Source organism: Leuciscus leuciscus (assembly GCF_965113295.1).
Source record: "Leuciscus leuciscus genome assembly, chromosome: 18".
Classification (NCBI taxonomy): domain Eukaryota; kingdom Metazoa; phylum Chordata; class Actinopteri; order Cypriniformes; family Leuciscidae; genus Leuciscus; species Leuciscus leuciscus.
The window spans coordinates 19,257,132-19,278,195 of record NC_138742.1 but is presented as its reverse complement, the minus strand read 5'-3'; the positions used below and the strand labels follow the sequence as shown (position 1 = coordinate 19,278,195).

The 21,064-nt window shown below is 37.8% G+C and overlaps 1 protein-coding gene across 1 annotated transcript; it reads right to left on the bottom strand.

Annotated features, from left to right (window-relative positions):
- Nucleotides 1–1,784: 1,784 nt before the first annotated feature.
- pard6b (par-6 partitioning defective 6 homolog beta (C. elegans)) lies at nt 1,785–21,064 on the bottom strand. The gene is made up of 3 exons (XM_082146337.1): nt 20,723–21,064; nt 17,706–17,928; nt 1,785–5,852 (listed from the first exon to the last, which is right to left on the bottom strand). Exons 1-3 carry the CDS (start codon nt 20,783–20,785, stop codon nt 4,981–4,983), a joined length of 1,158 nt encoding a protein of 385 aa, XP_082002463.1. The 5' UTR covers nt 20,786–21,064; the 3' UTR covers nt 1,785–4,980.

The window sequence follows — 21,064 nt, the reverse complement described above, 5'->3', positions numbered from 1 at the left end:
TGTAAGCACGAACTAAACACACACACTCAAGTTGTATATTGACCATTAATGCTGGACAGGATCATTTGGAATAACTTTGTCATCATATGGCCTTCCTTGTACCCTCTGTGTTATTATGAGTACATTCGTAATTATTGGTCAGGAAATTATCAAAATGTAATCAAAAGCATTACTTAAAAAGCCATTGCTGTCTCAGAAAAACATCAAAGACAGAATAAAGTTTTTTCAGAATATGGGAAGTTGTGTGTGGAGTGATGAATCACAATGAAACACGAGTTGCATGATAATGCTCGGTGTCTTTGACAATCTGCTGAGAAATATAATAATAAATACATCTCTACCACAGTGAAGCATGGAGGAAGAGACTGTGTTATTGTGTGAGGAGTCTTTTTAGCTGCTATATTGGTGAACTACTTCACTGGGAAAAGTAATTTAATGCTTTGAAGTGCAGGAGAATATTGCAGAATGGCTTGCTTCCCACAAATGAAAAGTTGTTAGAGGAATAATCAGGTGTTATTTTTCAACAACACAATACTTCTGCACAAGTTGCAAAGACAAGTAGTGGCTTGAGAACAAGTCCATCAGGCTCTGGCTCATGTTCGGCCTGGTCAGAGTGCAGATTTGAACCCTATAGTGAATATTTGGTCTCACATTAAACTCAAACGGACTGGGTAAAAAACCTGTCTGCAAGTCGGGGAAAGCTTTTCTGTGCGGTTACTTTATCTACAGTATTTTTTTTTTTTTTTTTTTATCAGTTTTTGCTAGCTTCCTGTACAGGGATTTGTGATTGAAATGGTTAAGACCATTAAAAGACCAATAAACATTTTGCCCTTGTTGGCTTGGCCCATTTTCCTCCAATTGGCCAATTTTCATTTTCATTTGACTAGCTTGCCAATTCCAGTGCAAAACTATTTTAATAATCTTTAACCAGCTTTATAAAGACACTTGCCATGTCAGACAATTCACAATAAATAATAACCTCAAAATAATTGTTTATAGAAGAATGGTGAACGTGATTTCACCAAGTACAGCAACATTCCAATCAACCAATCAGATTTGAGGGGCAAGTTTACAGTTTATGTCAGGTTCAGGCTTACAAAGGGTTAGGTGCTTCTACATCAGTGTTATTCACCATCATTTCCCTCTGATTTTAGGGAGAAGTTATGGGTAGGGTTAGGTTTAGGGGTAGGGATAAGGCTAGGACTCAATTTTCAGATGGGAATGTTGTTCCAGGAACGTGTCTTACTTGGCAAAATCACGGTGACCAGAGAGGAATATAATTTTATTAAACTGAATTCAGATGTTGTAGCATTTTACCACCTGTCAAAGAACTGCATTTAAACAAGATGTTATGAGGGAATTATACTGACATGTATTGCACTTATTGCAAAAAAATATATATATATATTTTCTGAATTTCAGAAAATGAATCCCTTCTAAAGTGAGTTAAAGCTACACTTTTGAAGAAGTCTGGATGCAGTTACATGCTTCAGCCACAGGGTGTCCTCCTGACAGCAGCGTTCAGAGGTTGAGTTTGCTCTCTCAGCATATGGTGGTGTAGCAGAAAAGTAACTTGTAAAAGTTGAAAAGTAGTTTGAAATTTGTAAAGCAGCACTAAAATGGCTTTTATGTCAAGTTATAGAACAATTACTGGCTGCAATAATCAAGTTTTAACATGAAGCTAAATAGATGAAAGGATTTCATGAAATACTGGAAAAACAATTATTTTGGACAAGTCTGTGGCCAAGTCATCCGTCTATGGTCATCCAATAATTTAACAATGGTAACTGTAGCATAATATATTTATTGACTCCGTCATTCCTCATAACATTGTTATTTTAAAGCATTTACTGGACAAATACATTGAAACATTGAGAAAATACATTTCTGTAAAGCTGCTTTGAAAAAAATATGCATTGTAAAAAGCGCTATATAAATAAACGTAACTTATGTTAATGCTGGTCCTCCAGTATACATTTCAAAATGTCACGATTTTCATCATGACCGGTACACCAAACTATTAAGAAAGGAACAGCATCTGTAGTTTTCTTCATATTAGTTTATTTCATCCAAGATTTGACTATAATACATGTGCAGCTATGTCGTAATATAGTATTTATCCTTTTAAAAGTTTCATTATGTGAAACAAATTTACATCAAGTAGTACTAATAAGAAAATACTGATAATTTCAGTACAAATCTATACCTTAAGATTTATCTGACAAGCTCATTATCAAAAAGAGGAATTGACAAATGAATGATAATGCTTAAAAGCCTATCTCTAGGTCTCTCAAAGCATGTGCTCATAGACATATGATCTCCTTTAGAAATGCAAAGATATTCACAGTTTGGAAAATAGCAAGTTATTCTTCATATTTATATTTCCCCTAAAGGTCTGAGCATTAAGTTCCACCAAAGATACAAGGAGAAAAATTAAAACACCATTTTTGTAGAGATGATCTAAAATATAAAATGAAAATCATGAGGTTTTTATGTCAGCTAAAACAAAAGCAAGTAAAAAAAAATACATAGTGTCTATTTTAAAATAAATAAAACTTCTGTGGTTACAATCCCAAATCGTATGTAGTGGTTAATGTGAAATTAATTACCACAGCTAAAGACTCCATTCAATATGTCGTTTGTATATGAACGATCTGGATGAAGCGTGTATGATCACAGCTACAGTGCGTGTGCTACTCCAAGCAGGTTTTGGTAATGTAAGTGCCATGAAAAGCTCTGTGTGATGATGGGTAGAGGAACCGAGCAGACGTGTGCTTTGCTCACAGATGCCCAGTGTTTAGGATTCTCATCAGCAATTATAAAGAGAGAAAGGGGAGATAACGAAAGGCTACTTTGGCTAAATCTCCATCAGCAGGTCGTACTGTAAGAGAATAGGCACATCCGTCTCTTGTCAGTCTCTTCCAGTGCATCTGCTGACACAAACTCTGAGATCTTTAAAGTTCGCATTGAAGCTTACAGCTGTGACATCATGCATATCATTATGATATGTATGCATAAGGACAAGAAGGGGAGACATGTACCAACAGTCATATGGACTTAAATGAATGATTTGATTTTGAAAGTAAGAGCTTAATATTTGTTCATTTGTCCAGTCATTCATATAAGAGGTATTTTTTTAGTAATTAGAATTATCACTTAAGTAGGAAGGTCCCACTCACTATTTTGGAGATGACAATACGATGATATTGTGCATTTTTGCCAGGACTGAACAGAGGGTTTTGTCGCTGAGATTTCAGCCAGTTGAATGTAAAAAAAAAAAAAAAAAAACACATCAGTGAAGTCTACATAGACCAAATCATGCCTGTCCCATAGTAATGCTGAAACTGATCCCATCGTCACATCATTTCTGAAGGGTTTGGCTGGTATGCTGCGGACGCGGAAAAAAACTATTTTTAACTATAAAATATTTTGACAGATATTCAATATTCATAGTGGTTCAATAATCACAATAAATCAAGGGTTGTTTTCACCATGATTCATTTGCAACGCTTCTTTTTAGAGAGGTAACACTTTAAAATAAGGTTCAACTTGTTAATATTAATTAATGCATTATGTATCATAAATCAAAAACGAACAACAATTTTTACAACATTTATATAACGAGGTTAATATTAATTTATTCATAAATATACTATTGTTCATTGTTCATAACATATTAACTAATGTTAACTTTGAAATGTTAAAAAGTACACAGAAATATTGTAAATTGTTACTTCATGATACCTAATGCATTAAATGTATTGTTTGCCCAAAAATGTAAATTATGTCATCATTAACTCACCACAACTTTGTTCCAAACCTGTAGAACTGATTGAATATCTTTGAATACGTTTTGTTTTTGTCCATACAATGAAAAGCAATGGGATCCAAAATAACACTAGACCCCATTGACTTTCAATGTATGAACAACAACAAAAAACACCAAGACATTTTGTTGTCTTCCACAGAAGAAATAAAGTCATACAGGTTTGGAATGACATTAAAGGGAGTAAATGATGACAATGTTCATTTTTGGTTGAACTATCCCTTTAAATAATTTGAACAAACTGACCCTTATTGCAAAGCGTCACAGGACACTCTTCATAAATGAAACAGCTTAGTGTTCACTTCAGAGCGCTCCTTTGAAACATCACAGCTTATGATGATCTATTCCAAAGCGTTATCAAGTAGAGATCGTGGGTCAAATAAACCACAGGTAGCAGAGAGCAGGATGATAGCCCTTGTCATTAAGAAACATATCTGGTACAAATAAAACATAGCACAATGAAAAATATGACATTAATCTTTTGTCTTTTTTGGCTATGAATAAAAACTTTTGAGATAATAAAAGACATCTGCTTAAGCGAGGCAGCAGTTTACAACCGTACTGAAATGTCCGATCAAGTGAAAATACCTCCTAATCATTCGCTCGAGTGCCACAAATGTTCAGAGAATAGGTAAGCTGGGTGTGTTAGTGTTGCAGACAGGAATGGATGAAGAGCGTATTTCAGTTCCTTCTGAAGTTCTGTAGCTCAGACTCGGTTACCATGGTAACGCACACAGGCTGGTTAAGCCCATTGTACTTTGTTCTCTGTCATAATGCTGGAGCCGCGTGGCTCGAAAGGGAGTGGTTGTCAAAGTCAAAAAAAAAGATTGTCATGATTCATACGCAGCAGAGTATCTGTTCTCAGTCACGTGACGGGCATCTTCATTCATTCAATCGCACTGACTCATGAAGTTCATTATTACTCAAGAAGCAGCTATTTTTGGTGCTGTGCTATTCTCCATGGGTTCAATGATGGGGACTACCTGGTCCCTGCGGTTATAGAGAAGTGCTGTAAGGTGCTGTGGTGACTGTCCTGCTCTTTTGGTCCTGGACTCATTGGTCACCCAAGTATAAAGACATGCATTTTCAGTCCTATGGCACACAAGAGTGTGTATTGGCATGTGTGTGTGAAATTATATGCGGCGTGTGCGTCTCTACAGTGTAATGACTGTGCCGTCCTCCTCTAGATTACGCCCCTCCAAACCCCTGTCGCGGGCATTTAGAGACCCTACGCTTGCGCTGGTCGCCATGGTACCATTCGAGGGGCGGAGGTCGAGGTGAGGCTCATATCGGGGCAGAGCGGGCATGCTAGAGCTTGCCATCGCCCGTGCCGCTGCCTGCTGATTGAGTTTAGTCCCTCCGTCCGCCTCGATCACCAGATCCTCCTCGTCCTCGCTCTCCTCGTCCGGCTCATAGTTCTGGATTATATGGGACGGGGTCATAGCCATGGAGCCTGGTGTCGAGTAACCGTAAACACTGGTGCTGCTGTCCGAAGATCGTCCTGAGCTGCCGGATGTGGCTCCGCCTCCACTGCTGCGTACCACATTATTGCGCTGATTGGCTGGTTTGACGGTTATAATGAGGTTGTGGCTATTAGCAATCATCATGTCCGTTACTTGGTCCAAAGACTTTCCGCTCACCTCGATGCCGTTGACTTCGAGCACCTCGTCATTGACGGCCAGCAGTCCTGTGCTCTCTGCCAGGCCCCCAGGGACCATGCGGGAGATGAAGATGCCTGGGACCTTTTCCAGGCCCTGGGGCGTAACGCGAACGCTGGATCCGTCGCGGATGTAGAAGCCCAGTGGTTTCTCCTGACCATGTTTGTATAGACGGACACGTCGATGAGTCTCTGGGAGGATGTCCACATCGATGATGGAGGACACTGGGCGGAAATCTTTGGGCAGGCTGATGATGATTGGAGGCTTCTTCTTGTTGGCGTCTGGGCGAAGGAGGACTGCTGCAAGCACCGCCGGGGTCTTCTTACGGGTCACAGTGTCCGTACCGAATGAAGAGTAATCTGCCTCCTCTGCACAGAAGGAGGAAAAAAGAGAAAGAGAATGTAAATATGTAAAGCTTATGTTAGGCATTGCAATTTGAAGGAATACTGAGGGTTAAAAACAAGTTATGTTCTATTAGGAATGGATTACAATAGTCAACTAGTCTATTAAACAAAGGTCATTAAAATTACACTGTTATGATAGTTTGATTATAAAGTAGCCTATATTTGAGACTATGGGCTATACCAAAGGCTATACAGATCTGACTGTGAGAAACTATAGTTTTGACTTAATCCCTTTTCTTTTCATGACACATTGACAGAATAGCTTTGAATAGCTTGACTTTCGCACTATCCTGAATAATGTAAAAGCATTAGTTTCATGTGTGACTGAACGGAAGAGAGGCTCTCGGGAGCGCATGCAAATATCACATCCTTTTGATTTTCCCGGCAAAAATGCCCCAAGTCCTTCACATAAAATCAGTCTACAGGCTTTCATACACAACCTAAAAAGTAGGGGAAGGTCTTGTTTTTTAAGTTTTGTAACAAGCTGTTCACATATTGGCAAAAAAAAGTGATTATGCATGAAAATTCATACATATATAGCCCCTTTAAATAATAAATGAAAATCATAATTTAAAATAAAAATTTTTTTTGCTTTTACTTTATTAAAAATAAATTGTAATAAAAAAAAACTAAAACGCATTGACACTTTTCAGTAGCTCAGTCAACAGTTCAATATCAGTGTATTGTTGTGCATGTAAACAAACACATTATCTGTGCAAGTTATTTAACAAATCAAATTATCACGTTTTTTTTTTTTTTTTCTGTTACTTGTACTACTATTCCCACAGCTTTGTAAGTAGAGACCTACAGGGGATACCGTGGTAGAGAATGCCTGCTTGTTAGTTTCCCTCCGCCTCTCAGCTAATGTGTAATCTACTGTAAACCCAAGCCTCCTTTCAACCTCGCTCTCTTTCTCTCTCTCTCAGCTGCCCTTTATGAATTCCTCAGAGGCTTAATCACAGCCTGGACTTTCACCTGCAAGACATTCATACTCAAGATCAAAAAGGAGAATAGAGTAGGAAGAGCGAGAGGATATAAATGTACGTAGGTAAAAAGGCTAGAAATGTCTGAGAGAGTTCAAAGCAATACCAAGTGTTTTTCTGAACTCCATTTACATGAACGAACAATGGTTAACCTAAGAGATGTAATTATTAACAAAAACAACCATGTTATGACTAACATCTCAATTATGTTATTTACTGATCTTTTGTATCTAGGTCCGACAAGGTTTGTGACTTAAAGCCATGCATTTTTATGGATTTTGTTTTATGCCATAAACCTGAATTGTACCTCTAAAACGAAAGTATCTTCCTGTACGGTGTTTGTTTAACCAGGACTATGTTAGCAAGGATGAGGCTGTGTGATCTAGCATGCGAATAGATTTCACTTCAGCCCAAATATAGTCAAAACACACAAGATTGATTGTTCAGTGAGAGAGAGTAAAGGTCCCCCTGCCAGTTCCCACAAGAAAACTACCTGGATCGTCCTTGTGTTTTGTTTCAACGTGAATAGGCAGACCTGTGTTGAAATTTTAACAATCATTTGGCAACATGCCTTCAATACCTGTCCTGCAGACATAATAAAAAAATCTCATTCTGACCTAACAGAGCTGAGATTTATTCACAAACACGCAGCATGCACACACAAGTTTCAGCAATGCAAGTTTGGCAGAAGCAGTCGAGCATGTATGGAGGTCTCTTTTCATCTCCTCCAGCGTTCTTCTCCTCTCTTCCTTCCTTATCTGCTCCACTCTTCCATATTAAAGCTTAACAATGGCTTCATAGTCAGTGTTGAAGGGCAGCATGGGAAGTGCCTGAGAGCCACTCAAACAAGCACAAACTAGCATTTCTGTTAGCTCAGAGGTCCACAGGAGAAAATCATTGCAGTGATATATGAAAACGGCATCATGCTGACAGACACACACGACTTCATCATCTCACTTCCTGAACACAACACAGTTGGTTCTTTGTGAAACCCGATGCTATCACTACAAATAAACTAGTCTGGTCATAATGGCTCATCACAAATATGACAGAGACGATCATGTGTTTTAGTCAAACACAGACACACAAGCATACAGGTCTTATTACACCCCATCATGCATTGGGCTCTCTACAATCAGGGGATACAATCAATTCTCAACACGAACAAATAGTTGACAGGAATTTCCAAGATTGTGCAAATTTTTTTCCAGATGTTCATGATTACAGCATGAAAACTTATTTTCACTAAACTTATTTACTAAAAAAACAATATATTTAATGCAGAAAAGTTTTCTTAAGAGACTTTTTAAGTAAATTGGGAAGACATTTATATTACAAAATATTTCCATTTCAAATAAATGCTGTAGTTAAACATTTTCTATTAAAAAAATTTATCACGGTTTCCACAAAATATTAAGCTGCACAACGGTTTTCAACATTGATAATAATAATAATAATAATAATAAATGTTCCTTGAGCATCAAATCATCATATTAGACTGATTTCTGGAGGATCATGTGACTGAAGACTGGAGTAATGATGCTGAAAATTCAGCTTTGCCATCACAGGAATAATTACTTTTTAAATATATATTATAATAGAAAATATTTATTTTATAGTTTTTACTGTATTTTAGATTAAATAATTGCAGCCTTGGTGAGCCGCTCTTTCTCTTACTCCTCTTGGATTTCTCTGCAGTTGTGTGTTAATATGGCAGCGGAAATGTGACACTGGCTTTATCTGATACTGTGGTCACCACTGACCGTGGCTTGTGGAAGCACCTTCCTCACTTCCTGTCAGAGGACACCAGGATGCAGTCTGTGTGATCAGTCTATCATGTCAACCAGTGAGAGTAGTGTGCGTGTGTGTAAGAGCTTAGTGAAATGCAGCCCCAACTTTGCTAGATGATCAGTATCCCATTACGCAGGGTCTTACAGTCCCAAGGTCAGGTGACCGTTTGTGCATTCTTAACTGTTCTGCGTTTAAGTAATTAATAAAGAGTCAATATTAAAATAAAAAAATACTATTAATCTAAATAAACTAAATATAAAAACACAAAGTAAATGCTACAAGTGAATTTGGGCATCGCAACAATGCACATTATAAAAAAAGGATAGGCCTGTTCATTTTGAGATTTGCAAATGATCACATTTAACAAAGTTGTTAAGTTATTTGTGTTTTTAAAGATTAACTTTAAGTGTGTTAGATGATTGCAAAGGTAAACTACTTAATGTAAAAATAGGGCAAATGAACAATTAAATACCAGGTATCTGCCGATACCGAAAAATCTTTAATATCGTCCGATAATTAACGATACAGAATCAATATATTGTGTATCACTTAAATAGAATAAAATACTGATATGACACGCACCAGGAAATCATATTAAACATATCTACTTTTCATGTCTATAGGTGTAGAACAAAGTACCTTCACACTTTGTTCTTACGCCTACCTGTATATACTTGGTGCACCTTCCAAACATTACGAATACATAAAATATATAAGATTGGAACTCTGAACACTGAAATGTGCAACTTATGTAATTTGTTTAGATGACACCTATTTGATTAGTGATTATTGATAATTAAGTTTTCATTGTCAGTTCAGAAGTTCGCAGGCACGTTTGTGAGCAGCATCCCACGAGGAGCGTGAAAACAATAGAGATGTCACACCGTGTCTCTGCTCACCGCAAACTGTGAGAGACTCATCTCATCCAATATTCAGCAGGCCTTATGAAGGCCGCGATGGCTCATGTTTCACTTTTGTGAATGTCTCATTCAGTTTTCTTTTTTTGCATGTGCTACTTTCTGTTTACAGTCTCGCTCCACAAAGCTGCTTGCAGAGAATTGTGCGCCCAGATTAGTCAGACGAGCAGCCGCTGACATTTCTGCTTCTTTAAGGTTAAGTCCAGACGTCTCCCACATGAGGAGTGTGTACCATCCCGTTCCAGTCACGGCACGATAGAGGAGAGGGGAGAAGAGCGGGTGGAGAAAGGGCTATAATGAGTGCTTATTATTAGGAACGAGAACGAGAATGAGTGATGGTTGATGGGTAAAAAAACTTTTGAATAGAGAAACTTTATGAGGTGATTATTTTCTGGGCCCGCTGAGTGCATACTTCTGTGACACAGCTATACGATAAAGTTAGACCTCTTCTGATAACAGAGATAGACAGCAAAGGCGGAGAGCAATGAAACATGGGAAAATCCCTTAAGAATAAGATACAGAGAGAACATGTAGAAAAAATAAGGTGCACTGTGTATGATACTTGCATGGGAATCATTACAGCAGTTTCTAATTTGAGCAAAAAATTCAAGCAATTCAAATGGCTTATTATGTGTAAACAACCTTGAGCCGCCAACGCATCATCATCATCATCATCATGCATTTCCATGTGAACTGTACGGACAGCAGAACACCTGGTGTCAAGTATTAGGTCTTCAAACCAAGATCTTTAAGTCTTATATGCACAGAGCCAGGACTGTTGACTATATGCACATCAAATTTGATCCATTTAGCAACTTATACTTAGACAGGAACATCTGAATTATATGTACAGCGGCCATAATTCATTTAGTTTTTATGTGCTAAGGAGCAGGTAAATGAGAAATAGATTCAGCGCTTTTCATTCAAAAGCATTCAATCCAATTTCAGCATGTGTCTAAAAGAAAATGAAGAAATTATATGGTAAAAGTGGTTCAATGGAGATTGCTAGACCAATTTTTATTTTTCAATTATTGGACCACTTAACATGGAAAGACCTAAAACATTGTGAATTTTTTTTCTTTTTCTGTAGTAATCAACACAACTGTGTCATGTTGTTGATTACCACAGGAAATAAATTCTAAGTAATGTTGCATAGCACAGGACTGCTTTCATATATAGTTCCTTTATAATGCTCTGCGAACACCTTTATGGACACATTTAAGACCGAGCAGTATGTGTGTTTAATAAGAGTGTGTGGGGGTAGAATGACTCCTTGATGTCATGTAACTACTGCTGCCTTCAGTTTAATTAATGCTGACGCTGCTCATTCTTCTCTCTCCCACTCTTTTCCTTCAGTGCATCATCTTTATCCCTCTGACACATTCTCTATCTCTCTATCTCTCTCTGGTCCCACAGACCACCTAAAGGTTCTTTATTGGCATCGATGGTTCCATGAAGAACCTTTTACATGCATGACATTGCACAAAAGGTTCTTTAGTTTATTAAAATGTTCTTCAAACTAAGAAAAAAAATGGTTCTTTTCTGTTTACCGAAAAGTTCTTTGGGGAACCAAAAATGGCTATTCTATGGCATTGCTCCAAAAACCCTCATTTGGAAACTTTATTGTTAAGAGTGTACAGTCTATTCAGATCATTCTGATGCATACTGTACACAAACATTGCAAACTCCAACATGATTGACTGGATTTAAGCAATTTTCAGGAATCAGAGTGCTCAGGCTTTAATTAGTCTGCCTGGAAACAAATTTGTACTTAAGTACATGAGTAAACTAGAAATACATGAGCAGAACTATATACTGTATACCTTTCTGTTTTGGTTATGCCTGTGAAATAATTTGGATAGAAATTCTGATCAGTCTACACACATTTTCACTCTTTTTCCATGTAAAAGAAGATGGAATTGTGGAACAGAGACTTCCTGCAGTCAATAGTAGCTGGGACACCCTGTCAGCAAGGACCTGTCTGATAACCTTGCACCTTTTCTTGCATTTGACTCTGTGAAGAATATGAAGTGCACTGTAAAGGTCACATGGTCAGAGTTCAGTCTGGAAGGTGTTTTACCGCTCTGAGGTTAATCATACACAGAAGCCTCATAAAACACTAAAGTCATCAGCATTCCAGACTTGTGACAGAGGCAATAAAGAACAAATGATTCTACATCTGAGTTGTGTACTGCGAGAGAGGCTGAAGTTTCAATCTCTCTCACATGGTTCACTGTGTCCAGTTCGGCACAGGGATGGGTCAAATTGGTCCAAAACTGTTCATCCAAAAACAGACAAGTTTATCTATATTTTTATTTTATATTGGTATTTTAGCTGCAGTGCTTTAAGTGTACTGCAGTGTGGTGTGCTTGAATGGTAAAGCTCTTTCTGAAAAGCTGTATCTTTATTATCATCATTTTTAAAAGAACCACCACAAGCTGCATCTCAATATTCAAAAGTTTAGAGCACTGTTGTTGCTGTTGTTTTGCTTTATATACATTTTTATCGGTTTTAAACTTTAAAACATCTTCAAAAAGTGTTTTAAAACCCTCCATTTGGTTGCGCTTCATTTAGCCAGTTTTGAACAAGGGAACATCCATAGATGACACACCTCTGATCAGGGTCAAACCCAGTTAAGACTGAATAGTTGACTAGTCATTCAGGCAGCCCACTGACTAGTCGATTTTTGAAAATCGCTAGGGATGCACATCCCATGACGGTACCTGATTGAACGGTCTCCAAAAATGGTTTCTTACTGAAATATTGCTTTGGACAACCTGCTTCTTCATTACTTCAATTGGACTAGAAGTTACTTTTTTTTATACATTGGGTTTTTTTGGGGGGGGGATGAAATTAATACTTTTATTCAACAAGGATGCATTATATTCATCAAAAGTGACAGTAAAGATATTTATAATGTAATAAAAGATTCCTATTTCAAATAACTGCTTTTCTTTTGAACTTCCTATTAATTAAAGAATCCTGAAAAAAAAAAAATGGAAAAAAAAATGAATAAAAAAATAAGTTTCCACAAAGAGACAGATTCCTAAAATACTTTTAAATCATAAGAATATTTTCCCAATATCACTGCTTTTACGTTTTTTTTTTTTTTATCAAATATATGCAGCCTTATTGAATATGAGAGACTTTCAAATACATTAAAAAAATCTTACTGATCCCAAACTTTTGAACGGTAGTGTATATTAAAATAAGCATCAAGTATCGATACATACAATACCATGAGAAAAAGTACCAATATAAGATGATATCGACACCTCTTATGAAGCACAAGAACAACTCAATTTGAACAAGAGTTGACAACAAATACTGTGTTTGTGAATGACTTGCCCTTTTATCCAATACAGGACTAATCAGTGACCAGGGGCCGGTTGCGTAAACCGTTAAGACTACTCATCACATTTTTTTCTGTAAGACTGTTCATAACCGTTTCAACAAGTCAGTTATACAAAAATGTAGATTGGTCTAATTTGTTATTCGAAAGTAAGACTGATTGCCCCTTGATTCAATGCTGGTTGGTCAAAGTACTTAAGACACAGTCTTAACATAAGGGCTAAGGCTATGTTTATGCAACTGACCCCAGGTCTACACTATTTTTTTTTCATCAATCAGGTAATAACAGAGTGTTTTCCCACTAATATCACCTCCTTACACTCCCACCTTTTCCCATCACCTCCTTTCTGATCTGGTCCCTCTCTACACCTCCATATGTTCACAAACTTCTTCATTCCTCGCACCCATGTGCAGCCATCCTGTCCTGTCTAATCTAATCAGCAGAGGTGATCAGAGTCTGACCACATTCCACACAGTGTGACGCCTCCCCCAAATCCTGCAGCTAACTGCCCCTTCCCCCCAGAAGTACAACCTCTTCCACCCTCCACCCCTCCTTCATCCCGCTCCGCTTCATTGACAACACCAGAGAGGCACTGGGCCGATTGCACTGGCCCTCTCTATCCAGGCATGATGACATAACAGTGTTCCAGTGCTTCTGTGTATCAGTCTGACATTCCTTGAACCTGGAATTCCTCCCTCTTATTAAAGCGGCTCCTCCTAAAACTGAAACGGCAATAAAAACTGCAGACACAGGTGTCAATAAAACTCAAGCCCACTCCTGTGCCCTGATTCAGCTGATGACATGAATGGAAAAGTAAACAAATTAGTGGTTTCAGCAAAGAAGAGGAGTGGTAAAGCGAAAGAGAGAGGGAAAGAGTGGGCAGATTCCTAAAACGTAAGTCACGGCACTCTCTAGAAACTATTCCATTTGCTTTCCAGAACCACACCTCTCACACAGGTGAGGCCAGCAGGGAGGATCCCAAAAACATGCTAAGAAAACTATGAAAGGAATGGAAATAATGAGTAATGAATGACACAATGAAATGAATCACAGGGCTATTATTAGAAACAGATGAAAGTTTTAATTTTAGTGAACAAAAGACGGATTAATGCTAATACTATTAGCCGACTCGTATATTAATCTCAGCGGAAATACTCAACTACAACCTCCTTCAAAACAAGATTTTGTAGTTTGGTTTAAATGTCAAGTAAGCTATCAAGTAAATGTGTGGATGCTCAAATTGAAGCTTTGCTCAAAACCTAGTGAGCTGTCAGCTGCCACCTATGGAGCTTTCTTCTAAGTTCTAAGGCAGCATCATAACCAAAATGGAACCCTTAAGTGACAGATTTAGAACGCTATGCAGAGGCAGCAAGTCCACACTCCACATAAATAATGATCCTTGTGTGAAGAGCTCGGGAGATTCGACTCTTTAATCTTTGCATGTTGCTAACAGGGCGCAACAATGCAATTTTTAGGGTGAAGACAAAGAAAGATTTGGGACCCCCATGCCAAAGGAAAGTGGTGTAGGTGTGGAGATTGAGCAGGATATGTTTATGATACTTATGCAATGCATATGTTGCATAACCCTTTTCGGTCCTGCTGGTTGCTAAGCTACACTGTATAAAATGTAATTTTTCCAGAAAAATACCTGTTGATTGGTTAACCGTAAATTGTAAATCAACTGCATTGTATGTGAAAGTGACATGTGAAGGCCAAGTAAGGTAACCCATACTTGAAATTTTAGCTTCAAGTGAGTTATACATTTAGCACCTGTATTATTATGGTGGTTATCAGTAAAAAAATTTAAATGTTTTGGCAATTCAAATAGATCTACAAGTAGACCAACCAAAGTGCCTTGAGAAGCTGCTTTAAATCACGCTATATAAAATAAAATACGCCATCACATAATACTTTTTTTTTACTACATTAACAATTTATTTTCTAGTGTATAAACATGATCTTAATAAGCATATAAATATATCACATTAGGTAAAACAGTTTTGATTAGATTAAGCTTCGTCTTTCTGTATTAAATGAACTATTGAGAAAAGAGGTTGCTGCAACAATGCTGCCCAAAATGAGGTATTTTAGAGGGCTGCATAACATTGAAGGAATTGAGCATTCCTATGATGCCTGAAAACACTGTCCAAGGAGGTTTTGTAACAGAGATAATTTCCTGAAATCAGTTGGTAACAATGTAGAGCACGGAAAATATAGAGCAAAGAGCCAATATTATGACATAGCAGCTGAGCAGGATGTCTGATCAGGAAATCAATGATGCAAATAGACACACAGGTGGCAACACCCCTTAAGCCAGCAAACATGTATCCACAACAGACAGACAGTGCCGTAACCACCACAGACATTGAGGGTGGAAGGACGTCCCACTCAGTATTCAGACAGAGGATTCACCATTTTCAATGGTTGAGTCTTAAATGATTCAATTTGGTCCGGTCCCCCACAATCCTGATTCCTGAATATCTAATATCTATTCCAGCATGCTACAATCACCACTCAAGAATCTCGTCATTAACCCCAATCAGCTTGGGCTCTTCACTGCTGCCATGGTAGCAGGTAAACAAGCATGGGTATTGGTGTATTGTAGTATTGTAGTAATCCTGATGTTGTCTGAAAAAGCATGCATGTCTGTGTTGGGATGGGACACCTATAGAAACACATAAACCCTCATTTGGAGTGTTTAGATGTACATTTACATCCTACAAAACATCCTCATTAAAGATCCAGTAAGCTGAGCTCAAGTCAAACCACTTGAATATGCAAAACAGGCTACGACAGAACAAAACCCAGAATTCCAAACACAATCCACAGACGAGGCGCACCGCTCAAGAATGCTCCAGTCCCCCCCATCCCCCACGTAAACTCCAACCACAACGAAGGCTATCTTAACCCAGATCACTGAATGTGTGCCATTCAACGACGGCAAGACTCTGCACAAAAGATTTCAGTTAGTTTGACAGTCTTGCTGTGCACCTTGAAGTGATTTCAAACATAGAGCCAGTGTGCTGGCTCCCTACAAAGTGCAAAAAACACTCTGGATCTGATGTGGTCACGTTTTTAATTAGTCTTTATTTCTCATAACGTGTGCTTTTTCTGGGCAAGTCGGAGTGAACAGCGGCACTAATAGAGTCTCATGAACGAGCATGTCGCGTAGCTGTGCACAGAAGACCAACGGTCAAGTTTCTGATTTTAAATAATACATTAAATTTCAGTTTGTTTTTCACTAAACCTTATCGTATACCCCCAGAACACTTGGAATATATGGCACGCATTGCAAGGGATCATTCTGTGACACTTTTGTGTCTTTTTTTAAAGCTTGATGCAGGCCACTATTCACTGCCATTACATGAATGAGCACGAGCAGGACATTTTTTTACTTATAACATTTCTCCTTTTGTGGTCCGAAAAAGAAAGAAGGGCATACAGCCATTAGAACAACACCAGGGTGAGTAAATGATGACTTAATTTTCATTTTAGGGTGAATTATCCTTTGAAGAATATTGAGAGCCAATCAAAATCTACCTAACTTTAAAGAAGCATTTATTGCCCGTTGGTATGAGCACTAATATAGTTATCGTTATAGTTCTTGTTTTACCATGTTCAGAATTTCCACATAAAATGTACAACATTTATTAAAAAAAAGCTTCAGATTTCATCTGGACTTACTTAATCAGCCTAAAGTGTGCATATTAATCTCTGTTGCATTTAGGGTACCAGCCTAAACATCACATCTAGCCTTTGGAATAATGTCTGCGTACCCCCTATACAAACACACGCATGCACTCAAAGAACTAAAACATGTGACAAGATAGGACTCCCTATGCAGAGTTAAAAGGTGGGCGGGTCCTCATGTGCTTCCGTGACATATTCTGCCATAGCAACAGGTCACAGCATGAAGCTAGCGTCACCGTGTAATTGAAACGCAGGCCACACAATGTTACACAGTGACCCCTCTAATCTCCACCTGACAAAGTGGCTTACCATCTACAGGTCATATGGCACACAGACACAGCTTAGAGTGGGGCACCCCACAGCCTGGGGCCACAACACAACAAAACCACACAACAACTGTGAACTGCGTTACTTTAACTTTATATTGTTCCTTTCAAATAAGCTTAGCCAAGGGTTCAAAGTCAAGAAGTCTGAAACTTTTAACCCAAATTAAGAAACACTCGGCCACATTATTTTAAGAAGAACGCATAGGCCTAAAGGAAGATTATGCAATATAATAAGCCTTGCGGAATGTCTTAAATATCATATGCCCTAATCGTAGAACAGTAAATAATTTTAAGATACAATATCAATCAAATAAGCAATGATAAACATTTAGGAAAGATAAACAATGAATATTTAAATTCAGCTGTGTTGACAAAGAGAATATATCTGGAATGAGACTTAGCACAGCTAGCAACCAAGTTACCACACAGATATACTCGCTTCCCTTAGAACAACATAACCTGTCACATTATAATCTGGTATAACTGATATATAAACAAAAGCACCACTTCTGGTCTGACAGCTTCCTGAAGCACAGCTACTGCCTCCACATAGGCCTATATTATCAGTTGAAACACATTTGTGCATACTATTCAACTACATATAAATCATACAGATGGACAAATGAACTACAACTGTGAGTGTTATGACCATAAGGGATCTAAAGGAAATTACATATTCTCATTCTAAAGATGGACAAATGAACTACAACAGTGCTGAAGTTTGACCAATAACCCACTTAAAAAAAACAAAACCTCACCTTTCCGCTGCAAGAAGAGACGGAGCAGGGGCGCTGCCACGGACATTGCTTTATGGTAGTTGTCATCGTTGTTGATTGGCAGCAGGTCCCCGTGAACATCGGCGTAACCCACAAGCAGGTCGACGTTAGGGATCCGATGCACATGCTGCAGCAAGCCATAGAACTCATCAAAGCGTCCCGGCTTGGACCGGTCCAAAGAGAACCGCCTGAATTCTGCTCCAAACTAACAACATTGAACAGACATCAGTACGCACAAATGACACGGTAAAACAAGTACAACAACAAATATTTCACAAAGTTTTCATTGTATAACTACAGAAACTTCCAAGTCCTCTGGAGTATGATTTGAGTGACAGACCGACGGAAATGTAAAATTTCACTGATAAATATTGCTAAATAAACTTGTGTTATGATTCTGTTATTTTTGCATCCCCTTTAAAACTTGAAAGCTCCAGTTGCCATTCATTGTAATTGATAAATATAGCTATAATCGATAAATGTCTGATATTAAAAATGTATACTACTTTTTTTTTTAAAGAAAATGAAAACACACTGAAAACTATTACGTCACACAGCAACTCACTCCAACATGCGCTCTTAACGGGAAAGCGCTCTTCCAGAGATATCTCTTTAAATTCGTTTTAGACGATGATCTAAATCTTAAAATAGGCAGAGACCATTAAAAATCCAAAACCTATAAATTAAACAATTGCTATTATCAGCCAAGAAACGATACGGTGCAACATACGGTGCATCACTAGAAAAAAAGTATTAAAATGGCCCACTTTTTGCTAACTTATAAGTTACAACAGATTCTTCATTTTTGGGTGAACTATCCCTTTAAGGGGAAGAAAGCATTAGATTTTAGCATAGAGTAACTAAATATAGAACAGCAGCATGAGTAGCAATCAAAAAAATGATACATTATTTATAAACCAGGAAAATCATGGGGAAAAATCTGATGCTAAAATTAAATGATAAAAATTTGACTCCTTAAATTCTTTCACTATTAATAACTTATGAAATGGATTGGTAATTAAAAAAAAAAACATAACGTGGGAGTGGGAGGACTGATGCTTAGTCAGCTGTAACGTCATCACTAGCCAAGCATGGCTTGTCCATTATAAAGTAGCCCTGTAAATCTTTGTGTTGGTGGAGTGAGTATGACCAGACTCTTGTTTACAGTGTCATCCATAATTATCAACACAAGAAAAACATGAATAAACATTTACTAAACAGCATATACATTCCTCTAGCGGTGATTGTGAACAACTAGTCCTATCCCTACCTACAATAACATGGACATGAACAAGAAAAAGCAATGAATGAGATTGAACTGTCTACCTAGACAAATTTCCAGAACCCTGTATACTGTATGTAGACATGTTATTAGTTTTGAGAGACAAAACCAACATTTGGTTTGTTCATCAGACTACAGCGGTATGAAGTTATTAATAGCCTATCTTCTGTATTGTTGTTCAGGCATGTATAATGCCTGTCAAACTGCTCTCACATCACAGCTGAGATAAAGGCTCACTGTGTGAGACTGGTTAAGTAACAGTTATCTTATTTATCACATGTGCAGCTTGGTATTTGATTTAACTTATTTTTGTTGAGAAGAGTCAATATTTAATTTCCTCAAACATGATCTTGTCATGTGGATGTGAAGTTTGGAATCATCAGCTTGTTTACCAAGAGACTGAGGGGAAACAAGTTCAGAAGCAAGGAAGACTTTTGATAAACTGATACATTATACATTACAAGCCATTTTAGCACTTATTCCTTAAAACAAACAAGTATCTATCTTATTAGCACTTTTAAAAATGAACTGAACTTAATCCGATAGGAACTAGAATCCATTCAATTAGTTTTTTCGAATAGTCTCTATTCTATTGTTACTGGTAAAAAATCAATGGTTTTTCCATTGAATTCTATGGGGATCTATGGTTCAGATATTTATTTCCAACTTACTCTGGTTTTACTAGAAAATAAGCATTAGTTAGATACCTTTTCTTTTGTTACTGATAACTATTCTAATAATAGTAGTACTAGTATCTATTCCAGTTTTTCAAGTAGCCTACTATTTGAATAGACACAAGTACCTGTTTATTAGTCATTACTCATTAGCATGGATTCCAGTTGGTAATAACAACATTTTAAATAGAACTACAAAATAATCATAATTGCATAATGATAACTTCATTATTAACATCATTAAAAAATGACAACTAAAAAGTAATAATATATATATATGAGATAATGAGATAAGAAGTGTTACTAGTAACAGAGAAAGATACTTGTGTCTCATACTGGCATAGTTCCTAATGAATAGCCTCCAGTAAAACTGGAACGGGAACCAGCAAGAACTACTACATAGTCTGACATGAGCACTTGATATCTGAACCACAGATCCCAATAGATTTCAATGGTAACAGCAATTTGTATAGGCAAACACGAATAGTTATTGGGATTTTGGCTAGAGGCAAAGGAATAAGTGCTTGTAGCCTATATGTAATGAATAATTATTAGTTTGAAATTGATGCTAATAAATATTAAATGACTTATTAGTACTTAAAATAAGTAACAGGAACATAAAAGAGATAGTGAACTAGTTAGTTTAAATGAATAATTATTAAACGGCTTGCCATAGACTGGGAGATATTGTGACTGAAAACACTGGTCAAACACGCAAGAGTTACTTGTGTAACATTTACAAAACAACTCAAATAAAAACTTTGAGGCATTATATTTATAATATAATAAACACCTGACAACATGAAATAAGAGCACCTGTCAAAACACTCCAATTCTCCCCATCAACTACGGACATACTGTGTCCTCATAGTAGGGCACTAAAGCAACGGTCGATTGAACTCACAAGGTTGGCAAAACTTACCAGGACAGTGTGATTGTGTCTTAACACCCAAATGTACTGTTAAGTCTATTCCTAAACACCAAGACTTATCATTCTTTGATTGAACACTAATTAATTAGTAATTGGCCCTCTGGCTACGCACCTTGCTCTTCACCTCCACGGCGTTCAGAGTTCGGTTGCTCGGCACTCGGTGGTTTTTGTTCATCTTTCGCTACCTGGACCCCGCCGCAGAAACACACTTGCCCTCCCGCGGGCTGCGCTCATCCGCCTTGAGCTCGGTCCGTCCAAAACGGCTTTTCTCGGCTTAATCCAGTTAAAGGCGCGTATCTCGCGACAGCTCCGTGTCTTTGCTTGTGTTGTTATCGGAATTGAGTAGCAACGGCGACGCCTGTCAACTGAACGTGCTCCGAAACTCTGCCTCTACCCCAACCCGCCTCTCTCACATGCACGCGCGCACACACACGCTCTGCCACATAGTGTGGAC

What these genes read in the sequence shown, in the direction of transcription:
- pard6b (XM_082146337.1), bottom strand. Translation starts at nt 20,785, where the DNA reads ATGAACAAAAACCACCGAGTGCCGAGCAACCGAACTCTGAACGCCGTG. An exon ending in CCGTGGAGGTGAAGAGCAAG is followed by an intron (nt 17,929 to 20,722) that starts GTGCGTAGCCAG and finishes CAATGTTGTTAG; the next exon opens with TTTGGAGCAGAATTCAGGCG. An exon ending in TCTCTTCTTGCAGCGGAAAG is followed by an intron (nt 5,853 to 17,705) that starts GTGAGGTTTTGT and finishes CCTTCTGTGCAG; the next exon opens with AGGAGGCAGATTACTCTTCA.